The 15,787-nt window shown below is 42.8% G+C and overlaps 1 protein-coding gene across 3 annotated transcripts in view; it reads right to left on the minus strand.

The window, feature by feature from the left end:
• Nucleotides 1-7,501: 7,501 nt before the first annotated feature.
• LOC126260054 (arginine--tRNA ligase, cytoplasmic) overlaps nucleotides 7,502-15,787 on the minus strand; it is a 138,540-nt gene continuing 130,254 nt past the window's right edge. For all 3 annotated transcript variants that reach the window (XM_049957243.1, XM_049957244.1, XM_049957246.1), the window contains one exon: nucleotides 7,502-7,648. In XM_049957243.1, coding sequence (XP_049813200.1) covers nucleotides 7,539-7,648 — 110 coding nt within the window. In that variant the 3' untranslated portion in view covers nucleotides 7,502-7,538. The remainder of the gene's footprint in view (nucleotides 7,649-15,787) is intronic.

Raw genomic sequence — 15,787 nt, forward strand, 5'->3', positions numbered from 1 at the left:
GCTCGGATCATGCAGCCCTCTGATAGTTCCTGGGAGTCAACCATCAAATTAGTTCCAAAGAAAGACAGGTCTGTCAGGTTGCGTGATGATTACAGGGTTCTCAATGTTCGTACTATAATGGACAACAACCCAGTCCCAAACACCCAGTGCTTTACTGATTATCTGGCGAGTGCCTTTGTGTTTAATGTCATTGACTGCAAAGAAGCATACAGCAAATCCCTTTGCGTCAAAACAATATCCACAAAACGGCCTTTTGGCTTTATGAGTTTGTGTTTATGCCACACAGACCGCTGAATCTGGCAACGCTTTATTGACAGCATAATATTCAAGTTAATGTTCTGTTCTGCTTATCTCGATATTATTTTCTCACTGGATGAAAATTCCCATAACATGCATATCAAACAAGTTATTGACACACTTTTTGTAAACCCTCATCGCCAGTTTTGTAAAAGCCTCCTCACTACTGCTGTGGAAGCCGAGTTCCCAGTATTGTTTGGTAGGCTGAGTTTGCGAGTTAGTGAAACGGCTTCGGGTGCGGTACACTACTAAGACAATTTCTCCCTGCCACTATTACACAGCTATGTCCCGGTGTCAGGTAACAGGGTAAGAGACGGTAGGTTCTACAACACTTCAACAAATTACTAAGTCGCACAAAAGAGTTACAAAGGTTTACTTATCTTTGTGACTTGCTGAATAAGAAGTCTGCAACACTGCATGTTATATAACACAATAAAGGCCCTTTGTTTACGACGGCTGTCTGTTCACTTCTAATGGTTCGGTAAACGACGTTCCCTGTCTAATGTCAGCCCTGAACGATGATCTATAACCAAGTGGGTGAGAGCTGCTCTTCTATCTTCCGAGTATGCTTCTGTCCTTTGCCGTCCGGTCATTGGCGGATTGTAATCGGCCGGCAACTGGCCGAGGCGAGGTCGATATCTTCATCCTCAGCGCCGCCCGCGGCGTTGGTGGAACTCGCGCAAGTGGTGAATCACTATGGCACTGGCACCAGCTCAAATCTTTGTGCCTTTGCCCTGGCTGTGTCTTGTTAAGACGGCAAAGCAACTCTCTCTGACAGCTAAACTTATCAAAAAAGAATAATGCCTACTCTGACAAAAAGAAGTCTGTTCCCTTGGCCACATAGTAAACACTTCTTTAATTTGCCCTACCCCTCATCACATAGAGGGCACGCAACAAGTGCCTGGGCAGTAGAACTATCATGAGTATGCCAGTTTTTAGGCATGGTTAATTTTTACTGCCAGCACCTTCTGCAGGCAGCTTGTCTTCAGACAACATTCAAGTGCTCAGCGGCAAAAACAATATAGGAGACACACTGATGTGATATTCAGAGATGCAATCCGCTTCCAAACATACTGACGAACAGTCTTGCTCGAGACACTGTTTTGCTGCACTCCCTCACTGGCATCCAGTTCACAAAACAGTGGATGCAAACAACTGTGCTACTGGCACTGTACTACAGCAAGAAGTGGGGGGTGTTCAACAGCCACTCCATTGTTTTCTAGTTGAAGCTCTCACCTTTGCAATGCAAGTGGTCAGTGTATCATAGAGAGCTACTAGCAGTTACGAAGCAGTAAGTTACTTCTAGCAAGACACCAAGGTGATTATTCACATGGACCACTGACTGCTTACAGCCTCATCCAAAACTCTTCCAAGGACACTTGCCCCCAACAGTTTTGGCACTTGGATTACATCACACAGTTTGCCACCAATGTCCGCAATATGAAAGGTGTAGAAAATGTCTTGGCAGATTACCTCTTGTGCATAAACACCATGTCATCCCACTTTGACTATAAGACCAGCAGTTACAGGCCTGTCTTCATGATTCCTCTACGAAGATCTGGATGAACTTCAGCCTATTCTGGTGTGATCTGTCTGATCCTCTGAGACGCCTCACAAAAACAGACATACCCCCTTATTCCTCAACCATTTTGACACATCATCTTCAACCTGTTACATAACTTGGAACACCCCAGTGTATGTTCAATTACAAACCTGGTGCTGGACTATTCTGTATGGCCTAATGTGGGGGGAGTGTAAGCTCTAGACTTGTACATACTTTCCATGCTAAAGGTGCAAGGTATCATGTCAAGCTGAACTGCACCTAGGTTGCTTTGAAATATCATAAGGACATTTCCAGCATGTGCACAGGCCCACTTCCAATCTCTGACAACTATCGGTACAGCCTTTCAGTGATCAACTGCATCACTCAATGGGTAGAAGCTGTACTGCTTAAGGATATTATCGCCGAATCCATTGTCACACATGGACTTCGTGCTTTGGAAGTCTTACGTCCATAATGACTGATCTAGGTCAGCAGTCTCAATCAGCTCTTTTCCTAGAGCTGTACAATGTGGTTGGCACCTGTCGATTTAGAATGACAGTGTACCACCCAGAGCAACAGGTTCATTGAGTGGTGGCATTGCACCTCGAATGTAGCTCTCATGTGCCATGGTGGACTCTCGATGGAGTCTCTATCATGGTTACTCCTGGAACTGTGTATGGCCCACAAACGTGACCCTGGAGCTTCACTCACTGAAATTTTGTATGGTGAAGTGCTCAACTTGCTCACTGACTGTGTTCCAACAACTGTTGGTTATGCCTCCCAACCTGGTCTCAAGAGTTGAATGCCACATTGCCCACCTTCACATACCTTCCCCTCTTCCTCACTCTGCACCTAAGATATTTCTCCACAAGGCTCTAAAAAATTGGAAGTTTGTTATGTTATGCGATGACACAATTTGACCAGCTTTCCAACACCCATACTCGGGTCTCCACAGGTACTTCAATGGGACAGCTATGCCTTTGACATACTATTACTTGGGAAACCAATATCAGTGACCGTCAATCACCTTTAGCCAGAGTGGGCTCTGCAGGATGCTTTACAAGGCAATGACCGCTTCCAACAGCCCCCAACTACTCCATCTGGTGCCACCCCACCCGCGACGTGCCCCTGGGCTTCTGAGCTGCACATTGATGTCATAAATTTCTTCTCGAAGTCCTTAACATCAAGTTGCTCGACGACAACTTCATCCTTACTGGTCAGCATTCATACCACAGATGGCTCTATCGCCTGTCATTTCGGGAGAACCTTTAAGATACTGCTCAACATCGATACCGCAGCTCTCACCTCCTGCTTCTCTGCCAATAGTTTTCTCACCATCACGGCTCTCCACCTGCCTTCTTTGGATAACACACCTTCACCGACACCCTCTGCCCCCGTGAGCTTTCTGTCCTCCCCCCAAACACAACAACTGCTGCACCACACAATGCCTTTATGACTATCACCTGTACACAATGCAATAAACACCGCATCCTCTCACTGGCTCTGCCAGAGATGACAACGCACCCATCACATCCATGGGGCACCATGATGACTTCACCACCTCCATGTTGTCTTGTCACCTTCTGCACACCCCGCATCTCCTCTCACAGTGCCTGCACTATCGCTAACAGAGAAGGGGGGGGGGGGGGGGAGTGTGTTGTTGGACCTCCGTGACAATAAACAGTATCGCTGGTGGTCGAATTATAACACATACATGAATGATCTCTGAAAGACAGTTTGGGCAATGCCTTCGAGCTGTGAGGATGTAGATCTATTGTACCAATTTTGATATGATACAGTGTGCACTTATTCAGATACGGGTTGCATTCTTTTACGTTCCACACCCCATATACAGTAGAGCACTACAAGTCCTTTTGTTTCCAGCTTTTCAACTGTAATGATAGAGTGGAACATAAACCTCTTTTGTAAGAAATTAGTTTCCAGCTGTTACCTCTTGCCAGACTGTATTGCTGCTTTCTGGGGTTTTCACCCATCAGCTTGTTAATGCTAACAATACAGCAGAACTGGTTTTAAATGGTATGAGTAGAAAAATTTTCCTCTGCCCCTTTTATCCTTGTAGTCATCATAGTATCCTTATGCTCTTACAATGAAATTTTCGTTTATATACAACATAATTTTCAGAAGAGACTAATAAGATTAAATATTTATTTACTTTAAATCTGGTAAGGTCCCCAATTTCTTACTTTTTGTTGTGCGTTTTACGCAAATCATTTGTACCAATACCCAGAAGGATCATTCCATGTCAAGTGCCCTAAATTTAACCCTCTACAATTTCGATTAAATTTTTACAGAATGTATGCATGGGTCTTACATAAAGTCATATCAAATTACAGTGTGATAAGTGAGGCACTAGCCATACTTGTAAAGGCCAGGTATTTCATGCTGTGTCTAGACAAGACAGTCTAGACACAAGGGAGGTAGCCGAAAGGGCACGCGTCAACTCAAGCCGTCTTGCGTTAAGTCTGGAACAGAATACGTTATGAATGCTATAAAGAAAAGAACGGAGTTTCTCGTATACTTAACTTTAATTCTTTGTGGTACATTTCTCTTGATAATACAAGTGAGACTCTCTCCAGATATGGTTAATGGCGCCTTGCTAGGTCGTAGCCATGGACTTAGCTGAAGGCTATTCTAACTGTCTCTCGGCAATTGAGAGAAAGGCTTCGTATGTGTAGTCGCTAGCAATGTCGTCCGTACAACTGGGCGAGTGCTAGTATGTCTCTCGAGACCTGCCTTGTGGTGGCGCTCGGTCTGCGATCCTGACAGTGGCGACACGCGGGTCCGACATGTACTAATGGACCGCGGCCGATTTAAGCTACCACCTAGCAAGTGTGGTGTCTGGCGGTGACACCACATTTCATATTGTAGAAGATCTGAATAAATCACAAAGTTTGCTTTACTGAGATTAACGATCCAATGGAATTCCCATACAAAGGCGACACCAAGCAGAAAACAGTCATCAGGAATGCCAGAAGACAGCAAGAAATTGGCTCGCAGAAATATCGTACCTTCTGGATGTCATCTGGCTGACTACATGAGAAATATTCCAGATATGAACTATTCTTATAGTGTAAAGCATAGCTAATGCTTCCTTTTCTATTTGCCAATAATTTCTCTGGGCTATTGTCAAAGAGGTATCAAAATGAGACAGGTTGCTCCAAGGCATCTGAACTTCTGGGCGGAAAAGCTGCACCTAAGCCTTAATGGGATTTATCAGCTACTACTATCAACATCTTTCCTGGTGTGTATGTGTTGAAGCATGGTGCCAGTCTTGTACATTTCAGCATTTGGAACACTTATTTGCACATATGGGAATGGATTTCCACACAGATGGCTGTTATGCTCTGGCCATGATCACGCCTGGGTCCCAGTCACTGCTTGACTGAAAGCTGCAGTCATTATTTATTAGTTCATCAGTGCCATCATAATCCATGGCATGTCTGTGGAAGGTGCAGTGTTCTGCTACAGCAGACTTTGTCGGTTGTTTACTGCCCATGTTGCTTATATGCTCACTGCACCTCTCCTGTACCATCCGGATAGTCTGGCAAGGTATATGGTAAACTCCCGATTTCCAGAGACCCAGGTCATCCTTGACTGATCCCAACAAGGCTGGTAAGCAAAACATGCACTTCATGTTATGTTTCCATACTATTCTGATATGGTGTATTCCTGATGTAGGATAAATGCTGTCATAACAGATTTCTCCTCATCTGCAGCAGGCTGTGGTCTTGGCTTCTTTGGTCTTACGACATGTTGTATCTGATTGTTTTCGTAACTGTTCATATGGAACACGATCTTTAGGTGCTGCAGTTTGTTTGCTGGACTGTCATGTTCCAAAAAAATTTCATGTGTTCTGAGCACTAGTGTGCTTAGGACACTTTTCCATTGTGAAGAGGCATGACAGCTGGAGGTATGCAACTAGAATCTGTATGTGTCAGTTTACAGTAGGCACTGTGTCCTAGTGGGCCATCCCCACTCGTCTCCAATTGACTTCATGAACACATCAAAGAATTTAAGTTGATTATTTTCTTCTATCTCCATCGTGAATTTGATGTTCTGGTGCAGCGAATTCAGCTGTTGCAGAAATCTTGTGTGTGATGTCATCCATGTACATATCAAAAATCGTATGAAGACTTGTAGGCTGCCAACTCCAGGGCTGCTTCTTCAGATGTCCCAATAAACACATTGGCGAACTACTGGTGATACCGTGCACCCTATTATTAGTATGTCTGTTTGTTCACAGTAATTTTCATCAAATAGAAGTAGATCGATGTAACTACACATTCAGACAGTTTCGTTAGTGCCGGCCCAAACTTTTCTCCTATGAGGTTTAGGGAGTCTCTCGGACGTACACTTGTAGAGAGAGATACAACACTGAAAACCATCAAGAGGTCCTCTTGGTCTAGTCAAAAGTTCTGGAGCTCCTGGATGATATGGGATGAATTCCATATGTGGTACCGGCATTTGCACACAAAAGGTCTGAGCATCACTGTTAAGTGCTAATTCGTAAATTAGTGCACCAATGTTGCTAAAAATTGGGCAGAGTGGATGTTAGGTAGTCCATAAAGTCTACATGGCATAGCTGGTTGTGGACAAAGTCTCTTCAGAGTCTTCTTATCTGGAAATGTATTATAGAGAAGCTCTATGATCTTCCTCTTTAGTCCGTTGGTATGATAATTTTCATTTTTTCTGAAGTCACTATCATCTAATGGGTTGTATATTTTTCGCTTATATATTTGATGTAGTAACAGGACCATGCAGTTCTCTTTGTCTGCTGGTATGCAAGAACAACCTGTTCTACGATGTCCGGCAGAAAAATTGTCAGTCATTAGGAATGCCTAAAGACAGCAAGAAGTCGGCTTGCCGAAAAATCACGCCTTCTGGACAATGCCACCCAGTACAATACATCATACGGCCACAACATTGGGCCCTGTTTCTCAGTTCTTAAAACAATATGATTTTTTATAAAGCAACAGAAAAGCACACAAATGTCAATATGTTATTTCAGTTTCACATGGGTCAAAATCCAGCAATTAGTAAGGATGACACAACCCGTTTAAAATTAGACCTGGCCTTGCAGGGAAAATTAAATAGTTTTTCAGTTATGGTACATACCATTGTCAAAGTGATGAGCAATGATAGTTTTGCCACAGTAGAAACGTTCTTACAGATTCACCTGAGAGAAACCCAGCAGCAGAATGTAATTACACAGTTTCTTAATCTATTAACCTAAAGTTCTTGGGGTTAATGGTGGTAGAGGAACTATCAAATTTCCCATGCATCCTCACAAAGTATTGTTTTTTAAGACTTGGCGAGCAGAACGAAATTTCAGTTATGAACAATTCTGTACCTCTAATCACAACAGACTATCAACCACTTAACCCCAGGGCCAGAGGGAACATCCAAAGGCATAAACACACCATATGAACTCATAATAACGGAAAGATACAAACCATTTGGAATGGCCAGTTATATGGCAACATCTACACAGCTGTTAACTGTACTAGTTACAGAAACTAACTTAATTTTTCAGATACGTTTCTGGTTACAAGCACAGTTATGCCACTTTTTTTACTCAATGTCTTGTGCACAATTCATTTATGGTTACTAACACTGGAGATGGTAGCCACAAGACAAAACAACACAAATAAATTATTTATTTTTCTTGTTTTAAGCACTACATTCGTGAAACAGTTTTGATTCCAAGCAGATAGAAACACTTCTCCATAACGAGAGCAACAGCTTCACACAGCAGCAGTCTTCCCATATTTATTGCTTTAATCTCACCTGGAACAAACACTTTATGTTAGTATGCAATAAAGTTTGCTTTCTACTTCTAATTTATTTTAAAATTGTATAGTATACACATACCACATTGAAAAAAAAAAGATAACATCAAAGGCAAACCCCGCAATATATTTAACTATCTATTACAACACTACATTTTATTGCTCAAGCTCCCCTCTCACATACTCCCCTCCCCCCTACAACATTTCATAATTAAAAAGTTATTTTAATAATATCAAGCACAACTCCCTCTATTGGTTCATCTTTACTGGAGCAGCCTTCAAATGACTTGACAATGGACAGCAATGGACACAGCAGTGGGATACAAATATTTCCATTGTAACAACATACCGTAAATTTGAAAACTGAAGCTCAGACTTATTTCTGTCAGTTTGTTACAAATTGTTATAATGTCAAAATACACGGCAAAATTTAAGTTAAATTCGTTATTTTACACCAATCGAAATAGAGTGAAAGCTGCTGGAAGATATTTCTCCATAGATCCTAATTCAATATGGTACTGGCAGAGACAAAAACATAAACTCATGGCTACAAAGGGAAGCTCCAAATCTTTCCATGGGCCTGAAAACAGGGAAATATCCCCCCCCCCCCCCCCACACACACACACGCTGCTGACACTGTAGCCTGTAGCTCAACTGGGGAAAGGATTGTGTTGGATGGAGTGGGCAAGGAGAGAAAGGAGGAGGAGAGAGGGAGGGTCGGAGAAGGATAGCTGCCAGCTGGGAGGGAAAAATAGCACATGCATAGGAGTGGAATGCAGGAGTACTGAAAGGCAGCAACTGCACGGGTCAGAATGTGGCAAGGGCACTGGTATAAGCAAGCTCGTGTGATACATAATGATGATTACACAGAAGAGTGGACTGAGTAGGAGAGACAGAAAAAGCACCAAGACTATTGGGAACAGAGTGTGAGAGGTGCAAGATGAGTGAAGTTAGGGTTATAGGATGGATGTGGAGGAGGAGGCTAGCAAAGATTGAAGCTAGGAAGACTACAGGACCAAAGGATTTGTTGCAAGGACAACTCCCATCTGTGTAATTCAGAGAAGCTGATGTTGGGGAGTGGAATCCAGATAGCACGGGTTGTAAAGCAATGTGTTCTGCCACTAGATGGCTGATCCCACTATTGGTCAAAGTTTGGTGGTAACGATTTATTTGGGTAGACAGTTTGTTGATGGTCACACCCACATAAAATGCTGTGCAAAAACTGCAGCAGAGCTGGTATAAAACATGACTGCTTCCATAGGTGCCCCTGCCTATTATAAGATAGGATAATTCCATTATGTGATAGACTAGTGTGTGTTGGGTGGGTACATCAGACAGGTCCTGTCTCTGGGTCTACCACACGGGTCATGGGTATGACCCATATGGATGGAAGACCTAAGATTTTGCATAGATTGGATGCTGGGCTCTCATTCATCCACAGCCTCAATAATTTATTTCTGATCCATTTCACATTCTCCTGCTCAGTCCAATCTGCCACTTTCCTGTATGTTGAACTCTACCTCACTGATGTCTCCCTCCATACTGCTGTCCATATCACAGTCATTAACTGTACTTACATTGTGACAGCTGTCATCCCCTCCATGCCAAAAAATTACTCTCATATAGCCTGACCACCCAAGGATTGTGCAACTGCAATGACACGAAACCCCTTGCCCAGTATGCTGAAAGCCTTACTAAGGCCATCATAGACACGACTATCCTCCAAACCTTGTCTGCATAAAAATTTCCTGCACCATATCCTCATACTCTCTCTCTAATCTTTTGACAACACCAAAGAATCAGTTGCAAAGTAATGTCCTCTTCATCACTCAATATAATCATAGACTGAAATAAATGAACCATATCCTTTGCTAGGGCTTCAACGATTTATCATCGTGCAGGGTAATTAATACACTACTCACAAGCTTTACCGTTCCTCCTCCAGTGATACCAATTCCACAACCCACACAAGCTACCCGATATGCTACCCATCATTAAGCCCCTGTGAGCACACAGAAGTGCCGCAATATGACGTGGCATGGATTCGACTAATGACAGAAGGAGTGTTGGAGGAATTGACACCATGAATAGATTCTCACACACCTGTGGCAAGATACAAGTATTTCATGTATATTTGTGATTTTACTACTAATAAACCACGCCAACCTCAGACCAATCTTGTCATTTAGATGTTTGTTCATTTCCAACAACTGTTTCTGAAGAATGCTGACGAAGAATCACAATTATTGAAAGTCTTCACACTGGGCATTCACCCACTGAAATAGTTAGGTTCTTTGGGTACTCGAGACCAACTGTTTAGATATTGTGGCCAAGTGTAATGCTTCCGGGAAGTCTGGGGAAGGTTCCGCTGCTCCGGCGAGGAAACCTCATTTGAGGTAACACGTCTCAAACTGTGGCAGTCATTGAAAATGCTCACGCACTGATTTTGGAGGACCCGGGGCAATCACTGACGAATGTCAGCGAGCAAACAATGCGTCAGATGGCAGAGGAGGATCTCATATGAGCCATTTAATCCAGAACAGGCTTCGTATAACATTGACATGTTTTAGTCAAAGGAGTTCTGGCCCCTGAATAGCCCAGATTTTAACCCTCTTGACTATGACTGGACTGTACTCAAAAGAGTTACCAATAAGACGAGGGACCCTAATGTCGCAACTCTGCGCACTGCTATCGAAGCAGCATTCGCGAATCTCGGCAGCGCTGTTTTAAGGAGTGCGTACGATCACTTCAGGACAAGATTGGAGGTGATCAGTGCAGTGCGACTGAAGGGAGTTACACTGATTATGGTGTTGATGCTGTCCTGTCACACAAATTTGCCAACAGCGAGGAACAATGTATTCACATTTGCATCTAAGACATTGAACTTAGCACAACAAAATTATTCAAAGATTGAAAAAGAAGCACTAGCCATCATTTACGGTGTGCGGAAGTGTCACATCTACCTCTATGGTACCAAGCTTCGTCTGATTACAGACCATAAGCCCCTGCTATTGTTGGTTCTCTCCCACGCAAAACTACCGCACAAAATGGCGCAATGGCTGCATCAATGGGCACTGTTTCTCGGTAACTACACTTATGATATCCATTACAGAAATACCATGCAGCATTAAAATAACAATGCTGTTTCTTGTTTGCCACGTAGCCATCATGCCGATTTTACCAACATTAAATGCTGTGTTTTACCTTAGACACAAACCAGCAGCATGCCCTTGATGAGTTTCCCATTATAGCGGGCAATGTAGCAGCGGAGATGAGCCGAGACCTGCTTCTTTACAGGATGTTGTCCGCGTTGCAGTGCGGCTGGCCTGAACATTTGCCTGAAGACACAGACCCAAAATGGCGCCCTTATCTACCCTCTGGCACAGAATTAATGTTATGGAAAGAGTCATTTTTTTAGCCATGGACAATGCAGCATGTTGGGTGCTAGTCCCTCCTGCACTCTGCCCCCACATATTGCACATCCTACGCACTGCATACTGGGGAATGTGCCGAACAAAAACAATGGTGCAGAACATACCGTTCGCAACTGCTATGACCATGCGCAAAACCAATTAGCCCCAGCACAGCATTTTAACTCATGGCCCAACCCTTACCACCCAAGGCAAAGAGCAGACTAGGATTTTGCTGGCCTTTTCCAAGGACTGGCGTGATTGTTGGCACTAACATCCTTTCAAATTTTTTGTATGTAGTGCAGATGTCTGAAACATCCTCTGGGGCCATGGCCCATGCCTAATCTACTATCTTTGCTATATAATGGGGCCCCAGTTACATTTGTTTCCAACATAGCCCACATTTTACAGTTTTTCTGGATTTTCATAGATGTAATGGTGTTGAGCACCTGACCACCACCCTGTTCATCTGGCACCCAATTTGAAAGCTGAGTAGTTGGTCAGGACATTAAAGTCACAGATGAAAAAAAAATCTTGACACTGGCAAACTTAAGGGATACACTCACCAGCTTCCTGGCCACGTTCTGGTCCACCCCTGTCAATGGATGTAGCCCAGCTGAGATTTTGCACAGGTGCTGAACACATACCCTATTTAATCTCATCTGGTGGCGCAGACTCTGCCCCCCCCCCCCCCCCTGCACCCCAATGGCTCTTACGTGTGGGCCTGCACATTCAGCTGAAATCCCAAGTCGACCCTAGGTGTCATGGTTGACAATAGGTGGCAACAGATGTTTGAGGTGGCTGTCAGCAGGCAGCAGTTGGTCTGTCACAGCAATTAACTCCACCCGCAGCATGACTTGCCAGCTCAGAATCCTCCTCAGGCATACATATGGCAGTACAACTAGAGTCATCACAAAACTGTAGTCACAGAACTGTACTAACCTCTGGGCCTGCTCTATCACCCTCTACTCTCCACCCACTGCAAGGCATCATAGGGAAGTAGATGCTGACAAGCAACGGAGCCAATGGAGGTTCTCCTCCCTCCCAGCACACTTTGCACAGCTGCTGTCCCTACTGCCGGAGCCGTCCACTCCGAATGATCATGGGATTGTGCAAGTTCTTGGGGTGAGGTGCCAATGGAGGACGAACCATTGGCACCACCCACATCACATACGATAGCCCTCCCTTTGGACTGACCCAAGTTATGCCCCAGAGGACATTACTCCCCACAGAACACTACTGGGCCTCAATCCATGCAGATGGTGCCGTCTCCCACTCACTCTGGCTGTGAAGGATGTGCAGCTCAAGCCTTTGGCAGGGATTCCGGTTTTGCCCTCTCTTCATCCTTGACACAGGCCATCTCCGGCCTTACAAGCAATTTAAGGGAGGAGAGAAGTTTTGTATCCAACAGTGGATTTTCTGCCTAGCGCAAACGTGAACATATCAAAGTTGCTAAGGCTCCAAATAGCAGCTGCATGCCATATGGCACTACCCGGAGGCGACTGTTTGCCACTGAGCCTGTGACCCATGCTTGCGGCATGATCATTCCTTGCTAGCTTACAAGGAGAGGTTCCCAGAGATCAGATCAACTTTTGGAAAAGTCTATGCAGTGATGTAGGTTAAGATTACAGGTACCACACCATGCAGCCACTCAGCCTGGTGGGCACTCGTTTGAAAATAATTGATGAAAAAAGTTGTAATTTTCTGTGATATTCATTAGCTATACAAAAAGTACTGATGTATAGATTGATCGTGTAGTGTAATGGATTTGGAAACAGCCTTAACATGAAGGATGTAGTCAGTTGAGATATCATCAGATGCTTTAATTTTATTTTATTATTTTTAAATCTTTACTGAAATGACTTTGATCATTATTTTTATTCAATAATTCGTTTAAATGTAATTTCTGATTACTCTTTTGTCACACCATTTTAATTATCATATCACCTTTTTTCAGTTGCTTTTATTTTTCTCTGGGTCATTCTTTTTCCACTTGAAAACTTCATTCACGTGATTTTAATTAATTTTATGTATTAATTTTCATTTAATTTATTTCCTCTCATCATCCTACTTTTTCGTCCATGTTAGTGAAGTCATTATTTCTATGACTCGTTTTGCTTGAATTTCATGTTACTTTCATTTGGATCTTCATCTGCATTATTTCGTCCGTAGTGCAATAAGATTCTTTGTTTTAAGTGTTTGTACGACAATTACCACCCAAAAAAAGCACATCTTGTACCGAAAAATATATTTCTGACGCCATTGCACAGCCAACAAAAATAGATTATTTTGTCTTATGTTTTTTAAGCAGTAGATCGGAATTTTCAAATATTTAAATATTAAAGTGGATAAATAAATATAATTAAATTCACATTCACAAAAATTCTGAGAGGGAAAAGAATGATGCAAAGAAAAAATGAGAACAAATAAAAAGGTTCATACTGCGAGTAAAGTGATGTGACAAAGGAATAGAACCAAAATTACATTTAAACCATTTAACTGAATAAAAATAATGATCAAAATCATTTCGATAAAGACTTAAGAATAAAAATAAAGTTAAGCACTAAATGAGATTCAAACCCACACCGTTTTGCTTATGAGGCTCATACCTTCTCTATTATGCCACAGAACCAACCTACACATCAGACTTTCTTACAGGTAATGAGCATCACATAAAATTCCAAAATATTTTTTCGTCAAAAAGTCACAAACAATGGAACACCAGAGTGAGTGGCTGCTGGGTATAACACCTGGAATCTTAAGCCACATCACTGAACAGATGGTTTCAAAAAGTAGATCCCACCGCTGAGGACTTCTTGTTGGTTTGTTTCCAGCCTTGAGTGGTTACCGATTTGGAACTGTTTTAAAGCTATGCTGACTTCGCTATATCCCGGTGACTTGACAGTGCTTTGTTCACATTGCAAACTCAGTTTACTGCGGACCTACAGGAACACGTGTTTGGTTTCCCGTGGTTCGGTGTGCCACTGGAGCAAGTGACGATAAACAATTTCTATCCACACTACACAGGATGAAAAAGGCACTACATTCATGAGGTATTTTATGAATTCCATACTTCAGAAAGAAAGGTATGAAAGCAAAGGACATTAATGCCGATTTCCAGAATACACTGGGAGAGTCTGCTCCTTCATATTCAACTTTTGCCAAGCGGACATATGAATTTCAATTTGGTCAGGAGAGCGTAGATGATGATCAGGGAACTGGTCAGCCAAGATGTCTCACTATTCCAGAAATCATTGCAAAAGTGCACAAAATGGTCATGGAGGATCACCGACTGAAAGTGCGTGAAATTGATCACACCTGCCAGATGTCACCTGAAAAGGTATATCACATTTTAACTAAAGAATTAGAAATGAAAAAATGATCTGCGAGATGGGTGCTGCGACTCTTGACGCTGGATCAAAAACACATGAGAATGGACATATCAGAACAATGTTTGGCCCGTTTTAAGAGAAACAAACAAGATTTTTTGCACCAGTTTGTGACCATGGATGAAACTTGGGTGCGCTACTACACTCCGGAGATAGAACAACAGTCAAAGCAGTGGAAACATGTTGATTTTTTCTCCGCCGCCAAAGAAAGCAAAGACAATTCCTACATTTTGGAACGATGTTTCATGTGCAGCAGCATGTACGCTGCATATTTTTGTATTACTAAAGTATACAGGGTGGTCCATTGATAGTGACCAGGCCAAATATCTCACGAAATAAGCATCAAACGAAAAAACTACAAAGAACGAAACTCGTCTAGCTTGAAGGGGAAAACCAGATGGCGCTAGATGATGCTCCCATAGGTCAAACGCATATCAACTGCATTTTTTTAAATAGGAACCTCCATTTTTTATTAAAGAAATATGAATGTTTTAGTTGGACCAATTTTTTCGCTTTGTGATAGATGGTGTAATAGTCACAAACATATAAGTACGTGGTATCACGTAACATTCCGCCAGTGCGAACGGTATTTGCTTCATGATCCATTACCCGTGTTAAAATGGGCCGTTTACCAATTGCGGAAAAGGTCGATATCATGTTGATGTATGGCTATTGTGATCAAAATTCCCAACGGGTATGTGCTATGTACGCTGCACGACATCATCCAAGTGTCCGGACCGTTCACCAGATAGTTACGATATTTAAGGAAACAGCAAGCGTTCAGAAACATGTGAAACGTCAACCACGACCTGCAACAAATGATGATGGCCAAGTAGGTGTTTTAGCTGCTGTCGCGGCTTATCCGCACATCAGTAGCAGACAATTTGCGCGAGAATCGGGAATCTCAAAAACGTCAGTGTTGAGAATGCTACATCAACATCGACTGCATCCGTATCATATTTCTATGCACCAGGAATTGCATGGCGACGACCTTGAACGTCGTGTACGGTTCTGCCACTGGACACAAGAGAAATTACGGGACGATGACAGAGTTTTTGCACGCGTTCTATTTAGCAACGAAGAATTCACCAACAGTGGTAATGTAAACTGGCATAATATGCACTATTGTGCAACGGAAAATCCACGATGGCTGTGACAAGTGGAACATGAGTGACCTTGGTGTGTTAATGTATGGTGCAGCATTATGGGAGGAAGGATTATTGGCCCCCATTTTATCTATGGCAATCTAAATGGTGCAATGTATGCTGATTTCCTACGTAATGTTCTACCGATGTTACTACAAGATGTTTTGCTGCATGACAGAATGGCAATGTACTT

The sequence above is a fragment of the Schistocerca nitens genome, chromosome 5, assembly GCF_023898315.1.
Source record: "Schistocerca nitens isolate TAMUIC-IGC-003100 chromosome 5, iqSchNite1.1, whole genome shotgun sequence".
NCBI classification, from domain to species: Eukaryota; Metazoa; Arthropoda; class Insecta; order Orthoptera; family Acrididae; genus Schistocerca; species Schistocerca nitens.